This window comes from Micropterus dolomieu, linkage group LG13 (assembly GCF_021292245.1).
Source record: "Micropterus dolomieu isolate WLL.071019.BEF.003 ecotype Adirondacks linkage group LG13, ASM2129224v1, whole genome shotgun sequence".
In the NCBI taxonomy this organism is placed as follows: domain Eukaryota; kingdom Metazoa; phylum Chordata; class Actinopteri; order Centrarchiformes; family Centrarchidae; genus Micropterus; species Micropterus dolomieu.
This window is the reverse complement of record NC_060162.1, coordinates 22,738,664-22,762,076: the sequence shown is the minus strand read 5'-3', so window position 1 is coordinate 22,762,076 and position 23,413 is coordinate 22,738,664. Positions and strand designations below refer to the sequence as shown.

Genomic DNA, 23,413 nt, shown 5'->3' with positions numbered 1-23,413 from the left:
CCCTCTGCTGCAAGTGAAACAGTGTTGAATTGAACTGAGGTGTTTTCAAATTTTAATAAATCTGAAATTATATTAATTGGTGATTTGGGACTAGGCTTAGCAAAAAATCGGATAATTTCAAGATGGCCTGCAACTCTTTAAATTTAAATCAACTATAACTCAAATTATTACCATTCTTTAACAAATTACTGTTTTACTTATCATTCTGAATTCTGGAAAACAATCAGAGTTTTACAGAACAAAAAGGTATCTGATTTTCCCCAGCTATTAATGGGAATGTTTCCATCACAGACAAACATGATGTTAAATGCCTTTGAATAGTCATTTTGAGAAGGCGGGTCTTATTTTTTAACAATCTCTCTCAATCCTAGTTGAAACAAGTGTTTTACATCATTAATAATGTATTCATCCTATGATCTTTTATTTGATTTTGAAGTTTTCCAAGTCCATGACATTCTTCATGCATTAAATGTGATTGACCCTAAAAAAGCACCCAGGACTGATGGGCCGGACCTCTACCTGTTAAAGGCTGCTGCATTGTCATTGTGGAATCCATCACACCTTTTTACCTTGTCCATTTGTTTTAACAAGGTTCCTGTTACTTTTGAGCAAGCTTATGTTACACCCCTATTTAAAGCTGGCAACTGATCTGAAATGAATAATTACAGGCCAATTTCTCTCTCTGTCTTCTCAAGAACCTTGTAATCATTAGTCACTAACCACCTGAAATCACATATGGACTCAAATAGAATTTTAATGACATGCAGTCCAGTTTCCAATCAAGGCATAGCACTGTAAATGCCACTTTGAAAGTCATGGATAATTTCAAAGAGACGAAGGACAATGAACTCACATGTGTGTCTCTGTTAGATCAAAACAACTGCATTCCATTTAGGTGACTATAGTAGTTCGAGGGTCCTGGTATTTAGCAAGCTGCCTTAGTGTCATGGCTTACTGGCACAAGTCAAACTGTCATTGCATTGTTGTCATTGATATGACCAGTGCTGAACAGAATTCACATGGGCAATTTCAAGCCCATAGAGTAAAATTTCTTTCAATATATGTGTGCTGTGTATAAATTGTGTCTAGCTTATTGATAGTTTGATGGGTAATATTCCGGTCTACTCTTTGCTTATGAACAATTTTATTATCTACCATGGCCAACCTACTTCTTAATTAAATAATTTATTCCCATACATTCATGTATTTGTGGCGGCCCAACACAATATCAACATTTAGTCGATACATTACCTATCTAGAAGTGCTACATAGAAGTGCTGCTCATGCACAGGGGAAGGGTTAGAAGATTCAACAAGGCAGCAGTTGTTGAGCACCGAACAATTCAGTGAACAAATCTAAATCTTGAACAAATCACAATTCAGTACACTGAAAAGTGCTGCTTTGACCACAGTGTGAGAAAAACCGACCCAATTCCCTCTCAAACCAACCAAGTAAGTTAGTTAAAAGTTATTTAGGGGTAACTGGTGGAATACATTGATTTACTATCATCCAGTCCCTCCCGATGTGCACCTTACAAACCTTGGCCTTTGCCGTCAGTTGTAATTGTCAGTACACTGGGTAAAGAAGTAGAGCAGAGGAAACACTGAACTTCATTTACAGATAAACCATTTGAAGTCAAATATGTTGAAGCTGCAACAACTGTTTAGAAGACAAAGAATGATTGCTTAAAATGATTGTTGCATGTGGATTATTATTCACGTAAACGTCTGTTCAATTGTGATTTATTATCTGTTACTCACCGTCTGGTAGGTAATAATGAATTTAATCATGTGGCCAACAGGCATGTTCTGGGTAAGGAATTCTCTCTGGGTGGGCAGGGCGGGCTGGTAGTGGATCTTTGCTGTTGAGGAAAAAACAGAGACATGTACACCATGAATCCTAATGAGTGCATGCTTTTTTAGTTCCATTAAATTCCCAGTCTCACCTGGTCTCATTTATATATAACATGTAGGACAAATCATTGCTTTATTTGTGAGACAGAATACAAGAAGGAAATAAAAATAAGTGAAGATGGATAGCAGACTTGAGCTAATCCCTTTATTGCTCAGAATGGTTTTATCTTGAATCACTGATTAATGCATTAAAGCATTAATGAAATTTCTTGTAAAGAAATCCCCATGACCTAATACTACTCTGGCTGTTGCTGTGCTCCAGAGTAGGCTACTAATCGCAGCACTTACATCTGTAAAAGCTACATTTCAGTGATGTGAGAGCAGTCAACTAACTTCATCAGTACCGTTAGAGGTAGTGTATGTCACGCATGCAGAGAAGCCAGACTGCTTCTGTGCTTGCTCTGGCAAGTGAAGCAACACTGGCCACAAGCCAGACTTTTAATGAATGAACCAGTGGAAGATGTGAAACATCATTTAGAAACTGTCAAGAGCCTGTCAGCAACCTCAAAATAATGCCCTTAATGCTAAACAAAATTGATGAGCCTGAAGCAGTAAAATTGAAAAACTGTGGCATGATAAGTGGCTCCAAACTAATTTGACATGGTCACTTAGACGTCATACTGACAGCACTGTACACATGACTTAAGACCTGTCAAGTGGTGTCATATCCATAATGCCAGTTGTTTTGACACCAAAGACATCTAAGTTGTTAGCAAGAAAGGCAGATGTTCAATTTCCGTAGGCTAAATGAGACATATTCTGGCATCTTATTCCTTTGACTTTGCACTAAAGTGCTCTATCGTGACAACACTGTCATCCACTCTTACATGCACAAATTTGCTATGATAAGTTCATGTAACTTCATCACAACTCAGCATCACAGTTAAATCAAGATGATGTGAATAAACAGGTTCAGTGGGATGTCAGTATATCTATATATCTATATATAACTAGATAACATAAGATTAAGAACACAAATCTGGTATTGTATGCTCAAAAGGTGGCTAGCTGATAAAAAGGGACAGTGTACTGTAAACAGACATCAAACATTTGCAGAAATGACAAAATAACACTATTGCACTCTTTCAGGCAACCAGCAATTCCAGACTTTTTGTACTTTTGAAGGCGCCTCACTTTTCTTCCTTCTAAAAAGGTGGCCTAAATTACAAACCTTATCCACTATATGGCTTTGCTTCCTCACAGGATATATACTGAGAATTTTCTCTGTGTCAATATAAGAGGTGCTAGAAAAATGATAAAATATCTTCAACTTCACAACAGTGAATTTGTGTGTCTTTGTCTGATGCTAGGAACAAGGAAAAATAGCAAAATCCTCCAAAAAGCAAGCTTCTTATTATTTTATTTACTCCGGGGTTGAAGAGGTCAGTGGGTGTGTTACATATTGACAATTTTAGCCACATAATGTAGTAATTGTATCTTAAAATAACAGCTCCAAAATCATTTGGATGGTACACTGACTTGTAATAGGGAGAATGGCATCTCTGTTATTGCCACTTCGGGCACGCTGAGCTTACTGTAACAATCAGGAAATCTACAACGGTGTAATGCCTTATAGCACCAACCTTATAGCAAGCAAGCTAAGAAGAAGCAAAAAGTATATAATGTACAATGTAAGTTCTTTGGAAGAAGCCAGCTCGGTTTTCTCAGTATGGATTTCATGACAGAGGCTGTGCAGAGAGCGAAGAAGACGTTGTCAAAGGAAGCTGTTTTATTTCCTTATCTAATGAAATGTATGAAATTAATTGTCCTTATGTATTTTATATATAGCTTTGGCAATATTGTTGCTATACATTCATGCCAATAAAGCTAATTTGAATTTGAAAGCGAGATAGATGAAAAAAGTGGCTGAGGCAAGAGACCGTGCAAGAGTAAATATGGCTTTTACTAGTTGGCGTAAGATAAAACTGCTGAAAAGATGCAAGAAAGATACCAAGCTGGCCTTCTTGCTGTTGAACTAGTAAGTATTAGCTGGCTTGCTGTGTCTTGTGTTGTTGCACATACTTGATGTTTGCCTGTGTTGGCAAAGTTGTCGACTCACAGCCAGAGGTTTCACAGACACATGTTTAGACATTAGCTATAAATCTGGAGTTGATGTTAGCAGACTTACAAGATAAACAATCAGTTGCTCTCTAGCTTTTTCTCCTGACTTTTCCTCTAGTGCCACTATCAGCTCAAAAATTTCAATTTGTCAAATACTTAATACTTAATAATTTGGTTGTTGGTGTTTTGTGCTATTTAGCAAATCTAAGCATGCTATAACATGGTTATCATTTTACCTGCCTAACATCCACATCCCTGAACCATTGAGGTGAAAGAATCCCTGCTTTAGGTCAAAAAAAGACTGACAGACTGAATCTTGGACCAGATGTGGAGCAGGACAACAAATTCCCTCTAAAGGATGTTGACACAAGTTTGCAATGTTGTCTGAAGTAGTCATTTGTCAGTACAGCTTTTTGCATCACTCATTTGGACATTTTTAGAAAACAGCTGCAAGTTCAGCATCTTATGGCTCCAGAGCAATGTGCACAATTGCTGTTTCCTGACCGTCTGACTTCTTAGGATGCTGCTTCCCTTAGTGGTTTCCTTTCATCTTTTCATCGTCTTTCTGTCTTTGTAATCTCACTTTGTCCTTTTAAAATACTGTGGCGTTTGATCCTCTCTCTCTTAATATTTTGTGAATGCACTAGTGGACAAAGTTGACCCTGCTTTCTCAATTTCCTCTGTCACTGACCTGTAAGCCACAACTGTGGTTGCCTTCGGCAAGGGGCTTCGAAATTTCCATTACTTTCTCACTCTGAACTTTTATCATAGCGCACAGGCACTTTCAGTGTCTTTCACTGTCAGAAGGATGAGGGAAGTGAAACATGAAAAGCCACTCAAATCAAGACATAACATCAAAGGGGTCATGATTCAAAAATGTTTTTGAATGACAATTTATAAAGAGCGGTGCACAGAAACTTTAAAAAAAATATGAAAACAGCAAACGCTAGAGCTGAAGTTTAGCTCATAGCTGTGCCTGTGTAGACTGCAAAATTGGATCATCTCTTTCATCCTGAAAAGCCAATAGAGGAGTGATATAACAACCTGTTGTAGATAAGAAGAAGAAGAAGAAGAAGAAGAAGAAGAAGTAATAACACACATAACCTCTTGCTAGGTGTGTGGCCAAGATAATGTTCATGTGAAACAAATATCAATGTTAAGAGTAAGAGACTTAATGTTCCTCAACTCCAATGTGTCGATGTTTTGATAGTCAAAATAGACAGAACCTCTTATACCACAACTCCCAGCATTCAAAAGAATGAGGCAACAACGGGATACCAAAGCATAAAAATTCCCCTTACTGTCATAAATCTGTTAGGTCATCAGAAATTGGCAGCCCTATTCACCAACCATTCATTCCAAATGAGATTCCGGGTAAGGTTAGGTTAGGTTAGGTTAGGTTAGGGTGGGTAGGTTGGTAGGTAGGTGCAAACAACTTACACAAAACACACGAGATATGTGACAGATAAAGAATAGTATAGGATTAACAAATGTCCAAAATATATTCCTTCCTCTATACATAAATAGATTAACAAAAAAATGGAGTCCTCTATCTTCAGATCTTTTTATTGAATTACGCGTGTAGCCCCTTGACACTAATTGAAATTGAAGGCTCTCTAGTAGCAGAAGACACCCTCCCCCATCTCTCTACACACACACTATAGTTCTGACATGACTTAATAATTTCTGCTGTTGGTCTACCCAAAAAGAGACTCAAGGAGGATGACCATTTTGGCGAAAATTCACCTCGTTAGTTTAGGAATTAGCTGTGGTTTTATATACTGGATGGCTTATAATCTCCAATGAATAAATAGGAAACTAAACATAGCTGGTGGACCACATACAGAGTATGCATTCCATTTAGACTACCCATTAAAGACCCTGAAAATGTTTTATTTCTTTTTTTTTTTCTTAATCAGCTTTTTACTAAAATTGATGGGGTTCTACATGAACACACTATTATCTGCCAACATTAGAACAGTACCGGTTCTTTCACATGAGATATTTCTGTCTATCTTCTCTAGTGAGGATACCAATATACCTCCAATATACCAATATCTATAGATATTTTTCATCTTTAGAAACCCTCATCTATATTACTGATGTCTTTTCTTCAGTACACCTTACCCACAGACATAGACTCCTATAGTAGTCTACATTACCCTTATGTTTTACCAGTAAGACCCACGTTTTTATGCTTTTGTTCATCATGCGTGATGTGACTTCCACACAGTCAGAGAATGTGCGTCAGTGGCCAGTAGTAGAGGAGGTCAGACTAGCATCTGGTTTAAAAGTAGTTTAGCAGATTTCACTGACCTTCAGCACTGAAGCTGAGGGCGATGGAGCAGCCAACAGACACAAGTTCTGCCACCCTTCCTCTCGTTGTCCATCTCTGTGCTGCCTTCCATTTCCATTACCCTTCTCTACTTCCATCACAGTTAGTATTATGGATTGGTCATTTTGACTGCTGTTTGTTTACAGCCTTCCAAGCGGTTGCTCCTGCATTGCTCTGTGTACTATGACACAGCAAAAAAAAGGGATTTGACTGACAATTGCAACTTCTTGACTGACGACTTGAATTATCAACTTCATGCTTTATTCACCATTTACCACAATGATAAAGGCAAGATAGCCAGAAATGCTCGTGGAACAGAGCACTGTATATTGTAGATGAGTTGTGTTTAATTTGATGGACTAGTATACTTACGCTCCCAGAGAGGAACCACTGTCAGTCAAATCTAATCAGACCACACCACACACAGTTCTGAGGAAGCAGATCAGATGGTTTTTTGAGTGTAAAGTGTAATTAATTTTTTATAGGGACTTAGGAAGCGTTTTTTAAAACTCTCTTAATAAGTAGAACTGTTAGAAATAGATACACAGATGCAGCATACGAGTCTTTATGTTGGCAAAAGATTGCGGTACAGAAATTACAAAATTATGCTAGAGGTTATTTAGAGGTTTAGCGTTTTATTTTTCACTATAAAATGTCACACTAAGTAGACTAAATATCTTGGTAACAATTCTTTGATAACCAAATTTAAAGGATCTTTCTTGGGAACAAATGTTCCTGTTAAGTTTGTGTGTTGATGTTAAACAATGAGTATTGGACAATCCATTGTTACCCTGTTGTTTCTTGTGAATGTCAGAATAGGTTTCAAAATTCCATTATTGTCAGGCTCCACACAGAAATGACAAGAGCTTTCGGAGAGAGTATTGACCATGGAATGTCCTTCTGAGATTTTAACCTTTTACATTGTTCAGCAACGCTTTGCAAAGCCACATTTGCCTGCTCATCAACACTTGCTATATTGCTCATCAGGAGAGAGAAAAAAATCACAGATAGCTTAATTCCTTTCCACAGAGTTTAAACTCAGCAAGATAAAAATCACATAGCGTTAGTTATCTCCACAATCACTTCAGCTCCCACTTCCTGTTTAATCTCTAAATTAGGCCCCATTAGTTTCATTCACAGCACAGCGGATACTGGCCTAGAATCTTGGCTCACAGTGTCAGTTGGCAAATCAATGCTAATGCAGTGCTTACCTGTTTTCTACTAGTGTAAACAAATCTCTGGACTAAACCATGAGTGGCAGATGTAATAGTTTCCTCACCACTGCCCATGCCTGCTGTCATTACAGCTCCTCCTCCATGAGAAGATAGATGGCAGCATCAGATATAGTGTTGCTTGGCTTCCTGTCTAGTTTGTTTGCAATCAGATAGAATCTCCCATATCGTCAGTTACAACGACTTCTGCAAGTGATGTCAAGAACTTTAGCTTTGCCCACTTTACAATAAATATCCTTACACAGTTAACATGCTCTGCCAGGAATGTTCCACTTGATAAAGAGAGACAGAAAAACACATTGAAACAAAATGTTTATTTAGTAACTGCAGAGCTGTCTCTGTTACTATTGCTGAATGTTAGACTGTGCAACTAATTGCATTATACTCCAGCTGCATGCTGTGAACGCTTAATTAGAATATTCTGATTTGCAGTCTCAGACTGAACAGACACGGGAGCCTGACTTCAACATGCACATACTTCAGCCACATTTTAAAAAGGCAAAACATGGCCAAGATTCTCTTTTCCAAGCTCATCTCTTTTGTGCATAGAAGTCTCATATGCAGTCAAACCAAACAGTTCATAAATCATTGAGGTGAGTGAGAGAAGTGGTTACAAAAATAAGGTGAGAAAAAATCTGACGGAACTCATTATAAAAGATGGATGGATGAATGCGGAGATAAATCCAGGAGCCAAGAACAGGACAAACGTGATATATTAGCAAACACACGGCTCATATCCAGCATTTGCATTTGTGTGTGTGTGTGTGTGTGTGTGTGTGTGTGTGTGTGTGTGTGTGTGTGTGTGTGTGTGAATGCATGGGTGGTGTCTTTTGATGCCAAGCGACTCTTAGACCCCAGAAGGTATTCATTTTTGTGTTCATCCATCCATCTACCCATTGACTGATTCAAAAGCAAGTGACTGAACTATTAATTAGTAATGTCATAAACAAGCATCTGTTAAAGAAGAGCCAAACACGAGAGGTTGTGGATATTGTGAACAATGCTTTACACTTCTACTGTCCAAGGGAGGCTTGGAATCATCTACAGTCACTGTCATCACTCCCACTGTTTGTGTTAAGCTCTCTTCGTCGCTCCCCCACTAACTAGAAAGCTGTTCAGGTTTACCCACTTCTAGAAAATTAAAATGAAACATGTCACACAGATGTCTTCAAGCAGCAATCCTTTCTTTAATTTATCCCCAACTCCTTTTGGGAGAGATGACTTCTCAATCACTGGCTTGACTTTGGCTTTTGAAAGTCACTGTCAATCCCCTCACTGATTTAAGGCCAAAGCGTGGCACTGTGGCATCGGAGCCAGAGCAATCCATGCTGCATAATTCAACACTGCTCTCAAACCTGTCTCATTAAGGATCCTGGCCATGGTCCATGGTTCTGGGTATGAGGCTTTGAGTGACAGATCTGTTGCCAGCTTAGTACAAACAGGCATAGACCCAGAGTAAGCACGAGCTTCAGATTCAGCTTCGGCCCATTGCAAACCTGGCAAAAACTAGCCCCGGCTCCAGCCTCAACATCAGCCAGCACCGACTCCAGTCTTGGTATCTGTCCTACACGTGACAAGCACCAACCAAACTGCCCCAAGTCGCCACAAGTTTACCCTGCAGTTGATTTATGAGTTGGAATGCAGGGTTTCTATTCTGATCGGGGAAAAAAACAAGTGGATTCTACTCATGCGTTGAATATGTTTTCTCAAACTTACTTGCACAACGTGATGTCAAATGCTGGCCCATGATGACTGGGAACGTCAACACAACATTACACCAACAGTCAACACATTATATTTTCGGTAATGTATGCTGTTTATTAAAAAAGACATCAAAGTTTGATTTTCAACATGGTATGTTTTTTAAATGCTATGTTAGTTGGTTCAATGAGAACTTTCTGGTTCTTGGAAACAGCCAAAAAACATTTTTCCCTCCCTGGTAGCTCGATTGCAGAGAGGTCGGTAATGACGTGTTTGTCACTTTCTACTTCCCACCGCCAACCATAACGAATGTCACATTAGCCCAGAGTTAAAGTTCTGCCCTTAACTCTTGCTCTGGTTCAAAATCCAATCCAGGCAATTCCTCAGCCCAGGGCCTGACCTTAGACATATTTTACTTCAGCCAAAGTGACTGCCACACTCCAGAGCCATAAAGATTTTGGAATATCAAAGATTTAGCTGCATGGATGCACAGTTTCTAACATTTGACAGACGTGGTGAGAGAGGAGGAAAGTTGCCTCCTGCATCAGTGAGAATTTCATTTCGCGAGTCGACAGAGGTGAGAGACGCACACTGACCTGCCAAATGAGGGGGGCAGGTGATAATCACAGCTCTGCACAAGAAGTTGTTGGTGGCGGTCATCACCTTGGCCCACTCAGCATCCTGTTGAAACACAGAAACAGAAATGCAGCATTATTTAATAAGCAAGTTGCACAGATTTCTTAGCAGATTATATCCTCTTTGGGTCAGTGGAGCTATTTATAGGTGGGATTTTATGACTGATTTTGTTTGTTTTTAAGTAGTATGCAGAAACTGTATTTAACTTAACCGGAGTCATTACTTTTTCAGTAGCTGACCCCATTTAAGTATAGAAGTGTGTATATTTGAAATTACATTGGCTAAATGATTACCTTTTTGGAGCCAAATTCTGAATCTCTGCATACATTAACACAGACATGTTTTATAATATGTCTAAACATAAACCATGCCCCTTTGAAAAATCAATTCACGACAAGTCATTAAATGTCATACATACCCAGGCATGAGACTGTGTTTATTAAGCATGTATTGAACAGTTTATGGATGTGAATTCTGTCAATTTGCTGATCGAAGGAGATAATGGTAGTAATCTATGCAAATTACGTGTTGAATGACATTGTAACTCCCTTGGTCTCACATGTATTTCCACTTAACTTAAGCCTCCGGTGATAATTAAAATTCACCCACCACAGAACGTCATGTGCAACATAGAAAGCTCTTCAGAGTCTTCAGAGACTGCAAAACAACTAGAAATTCTTGGATACTAAAAATAGGAATTCAATTTACTATATATTTAGCTCTCTAGACTGACTCTCCACTAACTTTAGGATTATTTAAAAATATATATATTTTTATTCACAAGGCGATAACACAGTAAAGCCCCTCTGTAATTGGGAGTTTATATTTTCTAGCACCACTGTAACAACCCTCAGCTCTTCAGAGCAGAGACTGTGAGCTTTTTCAAGGTCAGAGCTGAAAAATGAAAGGTGCCCCAGCTCCTCAAGTTTGGACAAGCAATCCGCAAAGTCGCAAGGAGGCCAATTAATTTATTTTCATTTACACTTTCATCTAATGTTTATTTTATTTATTTTTTTGGTTTGTATATGCATGGCACTATTGCATTGTAGCAAGAGGACGCCGGGTGTGAAGCCAACCAGGACGAATGGGGCCTTTCTGTGTGAAGTTTGCATTTTCTCCCCACGACACAGGGTGTCCTTTGGGTCCTCCAGTTCAGCTTAGGTGAACTGGAAACTCCACATTGCCCATAGCTGTGTACGTCAGTGTGAATGTGTCTATCTGTCAATATGTGTTAGCCCTGTGATAGACGGGCAAAATGTCAAGGGTGTGCCCTGCCTCTCACCCACATGCACAATATCCCAATAGGCAGTAGCCTCCTGTGGTCCTGCAAATGATAAGTGGGTATAGAAAATACTTCTAATTATTATTTTTGTTTCTTTTCTCATTCTCATTGTGATTATTATTGTGGTGTACTTGGGCAAAGAACTGTAATTATTGTTTTAGGTTTATTATTTAGTCTATAAAATGTAGGGCCACAACTAATCATTTTTGTTATTACTAATTAATCTGCCAATGAATTTCATGACTAATCTCTTAATCAGTTGGTCAATAAAAAAAGTAAATAATTGCCAACCTAAATTTCCCTTAGCCCAATCTTGAAATTGCCTGTTTAGATATTAAGTATTTTATCACAGAAAATACACAAAAAAAAACATTAGAAAGGCTAGAACCTGTGCTTTATTGCAACCAACCAATTTTAATTTTAATTGTTTCAGCTCTAATAAGGTGTCAAAAATATTGAGTAATAGTCATCACAATTCCCTAGAACCCAGAGTGACATGTTCAGTTTGCTTATTTTTTCCCACCATATATCCAAAACCCAAATACCATACAACTTTTGCTTTAATCACTGTACTCACCCTGCCTATATTTGGTACAGGCGTTTATAAGGGACAGGCCTTTAATACCTTTTACACAAAAAAAGAAGGGAAATAGCCTACTATCAAACTGTTTATTTCAACCAGCATGAAAATCACCTGCATAAAAATGTGGCTTTTTTCGTGTCTCTTGTTTACCAGACGAGAAGATCTGAATTGTTTCCGTAAAATTGAATCAATTGTGGAGAATCTAACCGATCTAACGATGTGTAGCATGTCCAGGTTTAAACATTAATATTTCTATGTGTGATAACACTATTCAATTAACCATGATATAAACCAGAAAATCAGAAACTTGCTTGATGATTGACAAACGACAAATTAGTTAGTTAAATATTTGGCAATATTTTTTCTGCATCAGCTAATTGATTAATCGACTAATCGTTTCAAGTCTCCACAGCATAATAGGAAATGAAGACTCTCCTAACTAGTAGAATTTGGTATTCAATTCAGTATTTCATAGTCTATAATTCAATAATTTTATATTTTATCATACAGTAACCAAAATGCAATATTTTAAGCTGGAAAAATAATAATCATCAAAAATAAATACATTAACAGTAGAAATAAACAGTATATAGCATGCAAGCTGTACACTTAAGGGTGCACTGAGCCTTCTTGGTCTCTCAGCTGTGGATAAGGGAGACAGTCAGGCGGAACAGACAGTGCCTTCACAGGAGACGGCCTGTTTCCCCACTGAGGAAGCTGTTATCACTCTGTTGCGCCTCATCAGTCCCTGATTGAGCTGTTACTGTACTGTACCTGCCATATGGCCGTCACAGCAGAACCCAGCCGGACATTCTTCCACCCAACGCGTTCTGCCAGACACTCTGAAAGCTGTTGGGTGCCTCCCTGTGGAGAGACAGATGTTTCTCTTCAAGGTGAGCTTAAAACCCATAGACGCCCTCCTTTCTTAGGTGGGCAGAGTGCTGGAAGTTTAAAAGGGTCACTACACCCAAATTACAAAACAACAAACCCCCGGTGGTGTCTGGCCAGCTATTCAGATAATTCTCTAATATATGCCATGATTTCCATGCACCTGCCTCCAGGACTTCTGCTGACACCCCCAATGCAATAAAACTTTTTGTTTTTGGTGCTCAAGCAATTATAAATGACATTTGAAAAACTCATTAGCAACATCTCTTTCAAGAGAAAGGTGCATTCTGCATATAACCAGAACTGGCTGTGAACAGTTTTCAGTGGGAACTATTTTCTTCCAATGCAAGAAACCGCATTTTTTATAATAGGACAAAATAAAATATACACAACTAAAGCAGTACTGACTTGAGTATGACATTTCAGATGAAAATGTATTCAAAATGTGTTTGAGGAAGAACAAAACAAGGTTAAATATTGCATGAGATGAGAGATGAGTTGTACCTCTGTTAGAAACATTCATCATATACAACTGATAAGAGCAGGGCCATCCCAGTTCACATTTGATGCTGTTTTAACTGCATCTGTGGCATTGTCATATTCACAGTGCTACTCACAAGCATTCCATCAGGAAATAGCTGAAATGCCTTAATAAGAAAATATCTGCAGATGAAGTGAAGGAAATGTGCTAATACACAAGTTTGGAACTACTGTAGAAAGGCTATGTTGCCATTTTCATTAAGTGTGTCCTTTTTTGGCTTTCAGCCATTTACACTCCACCACAGTGATGGGAGAGATGTTTCAGAAGCAATAGCACAAAAATAGAACTGTAAGGAACCATAACTTTCATGCTGAGGGAGCTCATAGAAAATAGTAAAATCCAATACAAGACAACAGCTGTGTGTTTAAACAGTCCCAATCGATGATGCCTCGAGGCAAGGTAAAGCAAGGTGTTTGTTGGGACAGGGGCTTGACTGAGATACGCAGACTGTGTTGAAGGGCCGGATTCAAAGTTTTATTAAAGTAGAGAAAAAATCCAATGTGGTCTCCAGTTTTGAAAAAGCACTCAAGTCAACAACATGCAGTCTGAGGAAAGTAATGAGCTGCGTACCTTTATCTTGAACTCCTGAGCACAACCCGGAGAGCTCTCTAACAGCTGCAGTACCCCTCCAGCTGCTGCAGCATACATGAGGAAGAATAGGAAGGACATCTGTGATGGCTCAATGCCAAACACAGACCTGCTGCACACTCCCATCTCCTCTTTTAGTTCTGGCAGAAAGGGATGAATGAACACAGACTGTTGCTCTTACACACACGGTAAATATATGCATTCCCCTGCAATGACAGTGTTCTATAAAGGTATGTATCATCACCATTGTCAATAAACCACAGACAAGATATACTTAACAAAGAGACACTTGAAAGGATAATGATCATTATTCCTGTAATCAAGTCGAATCAAATCTAAACTCAAATGTAGATGACTTTTAGTCAGTCAATAAATCTGGTGCCGCAATGTATAATTTGATTTGGCATAAACATGTAGGCATGAATAAAAATCTATACTTTTAAATTTTTTTGTGCTGACAACAAACTCCAAGAACAAGAACCACACTAAAATATAGACTTTTAATATTTCAATATTGTTAGAGGATGGGTGATAATGACTTTGTTGGTCCCTTGACACATCATTAGGTCATTTTCAGTGTATCTAATACTTCAGTATTGTACAATGTTGTACAGTTGGGAATGACCAAATACCTACAAAACTAATCCCATCAGCCTCAGCTGTTCTTTGTGTGTAATTTGAATGTTAGCAAATATTAGCATGCTAACACACTAATGATGACCAACATTACACCTTCTGGAATGAGAGGTTGTTAGCATAGCAACCGCTACTATATGAACTACTAAAACTTTTACATTTACTTCACTCTGACTGATTGTCATAGATTTGTAAAATGCTGTTACCAAAATTTATTTTATTGTTTTGAGGGTCAGATATGTATGTTAGAATGTATCAAATGTCTTTACTAACATAAATTACTAATGTTGTCCAGAGTCAACACAAAGTAGAAGGAACTCAACATGCTCAGTTGAGGAAGATAGAGGAGGTGATATTTAAAGCTACTCCTAACACTGACCTGAAGTCCACGCATGTTGCTCAATGTACGAGTGCAGGGTCATACTGTCTAGCTCAATAGCGTTGGGTGTCTTTGAAGGATCCTGGACACATACTGTGGCACACAATCTGTCAATCTGAGTGCAAAATACAGTCACCACAACACACCCACACATGATGAGTTACTACTGTGAACCCAAAGCATCCCATTGATATAGATAAAAAAACAAATATGATTCTAGCAGGGCACAGTTTCTACTTCCCACTGTTACTCTAACCATTTATCCTTGGAAGGAAATGTTGTACTTTGTTGGGTTAAATGTACTCTTTTCCCATCAGTCCATAAGCACACTGCATCCTAAATGTAAAATATTATTACCACATCCATTTGGGACTTCACATTGATTCCCAGCAGGGTATTGAACAGGCTGATTACAAAATATATGAATTGAGACACAGCTATAGTTGTAAAAACTGGCCTCTATAGAACTACTGTATGTCTGCTGATATGCTGTATATCATCTTGTTCTTCACATAAAAATGTCAACAAGAAATTAATTAAACCACTCCTTGGCTTTGTAAGTATTCGCCCACTGATACTTGTAGTTATTTAGCTGATCCTTGTCAGACATTTCTAAGCACTGGGGAGTACAGAATATTGCTGTTTAAGTCTGATGACTCACCTTCCACATAAGCTGGGTAAGATCCATTAGCACCACTGTAGATAGAGCAGGTATACTTGTTCTGTAGGTGCGAACTTTGGCACCTGGCCCACCCATGTGATGCACCTTCTTGCCACTATTAAATTGGGGGAAGGTTTCTAAGCCCAGCTCCTTAATGAGGTCCAATATGTGTGTTTGCGTGCTGAAAGAGACAGGAAGCCATTTTTTGTTTATGTTTACAGTGTTTCAGGATTTACTCTAGGGTTATGAGACTTTCAGCTGATGCATAATAATAAATGCATTTATTCTGAGTTTAGAGAAGTGGGCTTGAGAATGCAACATTGCTTTCAGTCTTTGCGAAGGCAGAAAAATCTGAAATCTGGTCAAATGTAGACATGAAGCACAAGAGGGTGTGTGTGTGTGTGTGTGTGTGTGTGTGTGTGTGTGTGTGTGTGTGTGTGTATAGAAACATACAAACACAGGTAATAGATCAAAGAAAAAAAATTGCAGTTCTAGTTTGTCTATATTCAGTAGTACTGTCTCAGTCCTGATATCATTGAATCTATCTATAACACATTAGAAACCTTTTCATCTTTTTATTTAAGTAATCTTAATCAAAGATTTTCTGATAAATGGGCAATTATGGGGACCTTAATTGTTTTTTTTGTAATTGACCTTTTTTTTTTTTTGTTGTTTAATATTGTTTTCAGACCTGGCACGTCGCACATATTTGTTGTTGATATTTGTTGTTGTATATTTTTATGTTGTCAGTTTATATATTTATATGTACACAGTATTCTTTTCTCTTGCGTTACCTCTGCACGGCACAGACCCAGAAATAATGCTCATGTATATATCTGTCACGTTGTTCTTCCATTCCATATTTATTATATTTCTACATTTATTTATGTTGACTGTATGTTTGTCTACCTGTAGCACCTTATCACCACAGCAAATTCCTCGTATGTGTAAAACATTACTTGGCAATAAAGCTCCTTCTGATTCTGATTCTAAAACTCAAAATCCTCTATCTCCAAGATAGTGTGATTGTCATTCAGCTTTACCCGCTTTTCCTTGGCTGGAACCACTCTTAGCTCACATCCGGACAGCAGCTTAGAACCCAGAACTTTCTTGCTGTCAGGTGACAGTGCTAACCACTGCACCACTGGGCCGCCCATCAATGAGTTCATTTGTCACAATGCTCATGTGAATAAAGCTAATCTCCCTAAGGTCTTAATGTTCTGCCTGTTCTGATATTAGAAGCCCTAATAATCTGCTGCACTGTTTCCTATGACTACATAATGACAAGGTCTATCGGACTTTCAGTTGCATACTAGTAGCCCACTCCAGAATAACTGATTTAATTTTGTCTCATGTTCAGTGCAACTCTGCTGCATTTCAAATGCTTCTAAATGGGTTTCAGCATCATTAACAAAACAACTAAGTCCTATCATGAGCAAAATGTTACTGTCAACTAGAAAATCCCTGTAAGACATAATCATGCAATATAATGATAAATATCCTAGACTCATCTGGAGTGACTATTAAAAAATGTACTTTAGCATGACTTGTCTTGGTTTCCTCTCTTATTATTCCTGTAATATTTTAACATTACCTTCCTACCCACTGCCCTCCAAGGTCCCAGGAATCAACACCATTGGCTGCAGGTATTTCAGTGGACAATGTGCGACCTCCCACCCGATCTGCAGAAATGATTTATTCAGAGCATTCAACATTTCCCACACTAAAAGAATTCAGTATAAAATGACTTACCATTTCAGGTTACCAATTGCTTCCAATCATGATACAATTGTACAAACCTTTTCCTTCCACTATCAGTATTCTCAACTTGGCATTCCGTTTTCTGAGCAAATGAGCTGCACTCAGTCCAGAAAGTCCGGCGCCAACAATAATAACGTCCCAAATTTCTGCAGTCATAGTCAGGCTCTAGTGACTACGTTTTTTGTGCCAACTTAGCGTGTGCTGTTAAACCGTGGAGTCCAACTTGTGTTCCCTTTTCTTCTCCTTATCAATTAGGTTATCTTTCAAAGCCTGGGCTGCTTTCATAATAGTGCACTTTGGAACTGTGAAAAACTTGGAGCTTGTGACCTACTTGGCAGAGCATCGGCTGTGTAAATTCCAGTAATAAAAGCCAGGAGAAGGCTTTTGATTTTTCAACAGTAGAGACATTGTCAGATGTAAGTGCATTTGTAACACTAAATAAATAATGCAAATATTCAAAATATTAATGTAAACTCATCACTTATAATCTAGTAACTTATTCTGCAAGCAGTGGGTTTGTCATAACACTGTGGGTGGTAATGTTATGGAAATGTGTTTATATTTCAAATTATTATTGTTATTTTAATTATTATTCAAATCATTTTTGACATATGTGTGAGTGAATCTGAACTGAAGGCCACATTGGTCCACAATGACTTTTTAGCAACTTCTGCTTTAAGACAGAAGAGTAAAAGTTATGTATTTCAGTATTTACAATTAAAAGATGTGGAGTAATTAACAGTAAATCAGAAGTAAAATTATGTCAAGCTATTGCCAGTATGGCACAAAACAGTCCTATGCAAATTAAAAATAAATGGGAGTCTGAGATTGGAGAACATAGAATGAAACATGGAAGAAAATAAACCTTAACCCAATGAAATTATCTGGAGCTGGAGGAAGTGTAGAGAACAATCTTCAAACTACTTTCATGTTGTTGTTTTTTTTGGTTATGTTCCAAGTTCATGAACTTCTGGACCAAAGTCTTTTTATAAATGGTGTTGTAGAAATATCCCTGCAAATGAATCCTAAGAATGCAGCACTAAGAGTATGCCTGAAAATTGGAGACACTCATACTTATATTATATTTTGGTTATGGCAAGGAAATGCATAACTGGACATTGCCTCAGCAAGGATACACATTCTACAAGAGACTGGACACTAAAGGAAGTGTATCAAGTTGAAAGAATTACCTACAAACTGAAATTACAAACAAAAAACATTTGAAAAAGAAGGCACCTACTCATTAGAAATAGGCCAATGAAACAGACAAATTGAAATAAAAAAAGTGAATGTTAATGTTGCAACATAAAGCATGTAAATAGAAACCAAAGCGGTTCCTATATGTGCCAAATATAATATGACTGAGGAGCACAGAGGTGTACTCTATTCTATTCTATCTATCTCTATTCTATTATAACAGTGTACAAATTCTATGGTCTATGTTATGAAACACGAACTGTGACCTTGAGTTTTATGTGACTGATTCAGTTTCTCCCAGTTGGTTACAAAGTGACAAGGACATTCAGATCAAGGTCCAAAGAACTGATGAATTTATTTGAAAAAGGGTAATGAGATAATATAACACTCCTGTATTTATCCAAGCAGTGAAACTCCCTGATGTATTCACTTGGATTGGTCTTTTTCCACACTGAAGTTGTTTTCTAGCGCAACAAACATTAATTCTAAAGTAGGCATGAAGGTGTCTATCATGCCAAACTGCTTAGGCAAGGCCAAATACTCTAGCACTATGGTTACATATATTTTTATTTAAATGGTGATTATGATGATACGTGTGTTCTTGTGTGTTTTATTCAGATTTTGCGCTTGGTAAGAATGCTATCTCAATAGCCAGTAATTAGCTTCTGAATCCTGACTTGAGTTCAGTAGCTTCACTTTGGGATGGGTTTCAATGGCCTGTTCTGTTTTGGATTGGAACAGTTGTCTATCTGTACATCCAGGAGAAATGTATCAATTATAACATTCATTTGGAGTCCACCCGATGAATGTAGGTTGAAAATTACCGGTCAACAGAGGAAGTCATCTCCACAATACTTCACACAACCCTGTCTCACCTTGACAACAACACCTACATGATAATATTGTTCATTGACAGAAACCCCTCTAAACCAAACTACCTTGGCATCAGCTCTTCCCTCTGTAACTGGACCCTGGACTTTCTAACCAACAAACCCCAGTCTGTGAGGTTGGACAACCACACCTCTTCCACTCTGGCCCTGAATACTGGAGTCCCTCAGGGCTGTATGCTGAGCCCTCTTCAACAACATTATAAAGTTTACTGGTGAGACTGAGGAGAAGTGCCTTCTCAGCATCAACAATGACACAGTCTGCACTCTTTCCCAGTTCCCCACCATCATGGACATCCAATGCAAGCGATACTTGCGGAGAGCATACTCCACAACATACAGTATGTTAGCAGTGTATATAACGTAGTCGCATACACCAGCACAAGGAAACGTTGTACACTGACAGCAACGTGGAATCTAATCTAACATAATCTGACTTTGTCCATCTGATGTGCTTGACGGATAGCATACAGGTTTGTTCAAATGGTTCCATTTCTTCATATAACAGTACTTGGGAAAACATGAGGAGTATCAGTTTCATGCTTTTAAAGCTCTTAAATGTAACTTCTCCATGCAAATTCCACCTCATTCAAAGACAAATATTGCTTTCCTGAACTGAACCGTTCAAATTTTGAAAAGAGTGGGTGTGTGGGGTCAGAGCTGTTTTTTAGATGGATCTGGCTCTGGCTCTGACAGCACTGCTTTAGCAGCTGGTGGCTTTAAATATAAATGTTTTCAGCACTCCTTAACAGTCCACCAATGGCTTAAAAACGCATACGGGAATAACCCTATAATCCAAAACACCTTGTGGGTTTGGTCTCGGGTGTTATCAATATTGAAAGCCCCTAAAATATACCTGGACACTTCAGTATGCTCTAATCATGCATTTAGACCAGGTCTTGGGGACCCGGTCTTCACCACTAGGAGGGAGAAGGTTATCATCTTTCTAAGAGATTTCTATATTAATGATAACCTTGTCTCTTTTCAGCAACTGCAGCAGACATTTCAGCTCCTGACTTCTCATTTCTTTCTGTTTTTTACAATTGCAACACTTTTTAAAGGATCATGTCCCATAAAATGCTACTTCTCTTCACTATCAGATTATAAAATATATTAAAGACGCCATGTCTAATTTTTACATCATTCTACAACCTATATTCAAACAGTACTTCACCCCGCTGTTTGTCATTTCTAGGGTCATTGTATATATGAAGCTCAGGCCATCTCTATATACTTTTTTGACTGTTTCAGAAATTCTGAAAACTTGTTGTTAGTCCTTATAAAGAAATCAGAGTGAACGGTCAAAGGTTTAACAGGGTAACTTTGGTAAATGTCAATACCTTATAACTTATGTAGTAAATTCTATAGAGCTTTTCCTCTTCCATGTTTTTTCTTTTGTTGTTGTTGTTTTTTCCTTTGCATTTGTTGTCTGTGTGTTTGTTTTGCTGTATTTCTATACCATATATATATATATATATAGATGTTTTTCAATCAAGAATTGCCCAAAGCATTTAAAATAAATGTGGTGACTACAAGAGAGTTATACAACTGGAGATAAAATTCTTTATCCTTTATCGCTGATCTATTTTCTGCATGTTTCTGCTGAAGGACACCCAGCCGTTTCTCACTTATAAAGGCAGTTTTCTTGTAGATTTGGCACAGAGCTAAGCTTTGCAGTTTTTTCCAGACATCCTGGTTATATATACAAACCTTGCTGGCTCATGTTTTTGGCTGTGCAACCAGTTTCTTGTCACTTGAGACTTCAAATTCTCTCTTTGTCTTCCTTATTATTTGAAACCACAGACATCTAACAAATGAAAGGTTTTTAAGGGATGTATTGTGTATGCAACAAATTAGAGGGCGGGTGCAGTTGCTGTGTGTTTTCTTATGCAGGTGAAGTCAGATGATTTTCTATTTATTTTCAAGTTAAAATGTTTGACTGAATTATTTTGTTTGTTTTCATCCAAATCATTTAAAAGTTAAGTTAATGACCGATGTGACCATTTCCAGACAGACATAGAGACAAACAAACAAGTAAATATGTCTGACTATAGACAAAGCAGCATAGTTTTGAAGATTTTTTGTTTTCAGTGCAGTTCAGTGCTCATCAAATTACCACCCTGACTTTCCAGCCACCTCATGCGAAACCCCATCAAATTGTAGGATTGCTCCTCAAGTTTCACTTGTTTAAGCAGGGATTACTGTGGATTGTGGTTGTGGTAATGATAAAGCATTTGGGAAAGTTATAGGATGTTAAAGGCAATATTAACAGCTGAATAGCAATACCAAGTAAACATCCTAAACAGGTAAAACAGGTGCTTTTGATCTGATTTAACCATCCAATCAGAAGGTTTTATGGTAATAAAGGGGAAGTAAAGGAGGAGCTTCCTGTAGCAGGCAGCACACTATTGCTTTGTATTCCGTTGCCAGACATTTGGATGTAGTATCTGCATTCAGGTAATAGCAATATATAAACTTGCTTTTAAATTTTTTTATAAATTTGTCTATAAGCTCACAGTTCCTACCAGCTGAGAATATGCCAATAAACTGTATATTGTACATGTAAAGACACTGTATTTTCTGTCTGTTTGTCTGTTCTGTCTCAGTCTTTTTAACCACTTGCTCTTAATGGCTTTATTTTAAACAAGGCCACTATGTTCAGACACAGCTGCAGTCGTTTGAGGTTGGCTTTCTTCCTCAGTTGTCCACCTTGGTTGTCCGCCTTCTTCTTATTCACTGCAAGTCTCTTGAGCACAGGTAACAATACAGACACACAAGCCCTTGTTATCTACTACACTGTATTGGTACTGCGTAGCTTGGTATGGAATGAAGCATCTCTCATTGAGACCTTCATGTCTCTTCCCTGTTGAACGCTGCTGAGCTGTAGGCCTCAGTGGTGTAAGCTTCCCCGTGTGTTACCATGGCGTTCACTGTCTGTCCAATCAAGATTTGAGATTATGCCTCCAGATGATTGTTGACTCCCTAATGTTCCAGGGATTTGAGCTCATATGTTTTTTTTTCTTCAGGGCGGGGCTCTTAATAGACTGAGCTGCACACATCTAGTTTGAAAAAAGTATATTTGGAAAATTTTCGTTATGGAAAGAGTATTAAGTAGTATTATTGTTTCTTTACTTGTACATTAATACATACATGTAACAGCTGGAATAAGAGCACTGGCGTAAAAGCATTGTACAGTTAGTTACACTAATTATCTTTCATTTTATAATTGTTACACTTTTAATATACAAAAATACACTTCTAATGCTAAACTGAACACTTGAATCCCTGAGCAGCATAATTATTGAGTCCCTGTGGGCCACATACATTGAAAAGCCCGTTCCAGTCTAATTCTAGGTCTCTTATTAAGTGTGCACTTGCATTTATTTCTGATCTTGATCTATCTTAATGGATCATGCTTTATTTAGTACTTTATTGTCCAAACTGAATCAGGAAAATAGGTTTTTCATTATACTCCCTTCTAATGGAGTTATTTCAAGACATTTTCAAACCATAAAATCTAGTTTGTCTTATTAAGCTTTAACGTAATCTGTGGGAAAACAGTAAAAAGCTGCTTTGTGTTCGCTTTGCTAAGAGATACAGTGGGTAAGGAAAGTAATCAGACCCCTTTAAATTTTTCACTCTTTGTTTCATTGCAGCCATTTTCCAAAAATCAAAAAAGTTCATTTTATTTCTCAGTAATGTACACTCAGCACCCCATCTTGACAGAAAAAAACAGAAATGTAGAAATTTTTGCAAATTTATTAAAAAAGAAAAACTGAAATATCACATGGTCATAAGTATTCAGACCCTTTGCCGTGACACTCATATTTAACTCAGGTGCTGTCTATTTCTTCTGATCATCCTTGAGATGGTTCTACACCTTCATTTGAGTCCAGCTGTGTTTGATTATACTGATTGGACTTGATTAGGAAAGCCACACACCTGTCTATATAAGACCTTACAGCTCACAGTGCATGTCAGAGCAAATGAGAATCATGAGGTCAAAGGAACTGCCTGAAGAGCTCAGAGACAGAATTGTGGCAAGGCACAGATCTGGCCAAGGTTACAAAAAAATTTCTGCTGCACTGAAGGTTCCTAAGAGCACAGTGGCCTCCATAATCCTCAAATGGAA

The 23,413-nt window shown here is 38.0% G+C and overlaps 2 protein-coding genes across 2 annotated transcripts in view; one reads left to right on the top strand and one right to left on the bottom strand.

Moving 5' to 3' along the window:
• Positions 1 to 17,460, bottom strand: part of si:ch211-127i16.2 (probable flavin-containing monoamine oxidase A) — a 40,780-nt gene extending 23,320 nt beyond the window's left edge. Inside the window, exons 1-8 of the mRNA XM_046067367.1 lie at positions 17,236 to 17,460; positions 17,031 to 17,118; positions 15,437 to 15,617; positions 14,776 to 14,890; positions 13,743 to 13,900; positions 12,518 to 12,607; positions 9,839 to 9,923; positions 1,761 to 1,861 (exon numbers count right to left, since the gene is read on the bottom strand). Coding sequence (XP_045923323.1) covers positions 1,761 to 1,861; positions 9,839 to 9,923; positions 12,518 to 12,607; positions 13,743 to 13,900; positions 14,776 to 14,890; positions 15,437 to 15,617; positions 17,031 to 17,118; positions 17,236 to 17,353 — 936 coding nt within the window. The 5' untranslated portion in view covers positions 17,354 to 17,460. The remainder of the gene's footprint in view (positions 1 to 1,760; positions 1,862 to 9,838; positions 9,924 to 12,517; positions 12,608 to 13,742; positions 13,901 to 14,775; positions 14,891 to 15,436; positions 15,618 to 17,030; positions 17,119 to 17,235) is intronic.
• Positions 17,461 to 21,935: 4,475 nt separating this feature from the next.
• Positions 21,936 to 23,413, top strand: part of LOC123982275 (coxsackievirus and adenovirus receptor homolog) — a 12,197-nt gene continuing 10,719 nt past the window's right edge. Inside the window, exon 1 of the mRNA XM_046067715.1 lies at positions 21,936 to 22,038. Coding sequence (XP_045923671.1) covers positions 21,936 to 22,038 — 103 coding nt within the window. The remainder of the gene's footprint in view (positions 22,039 to 23,413) is intronic.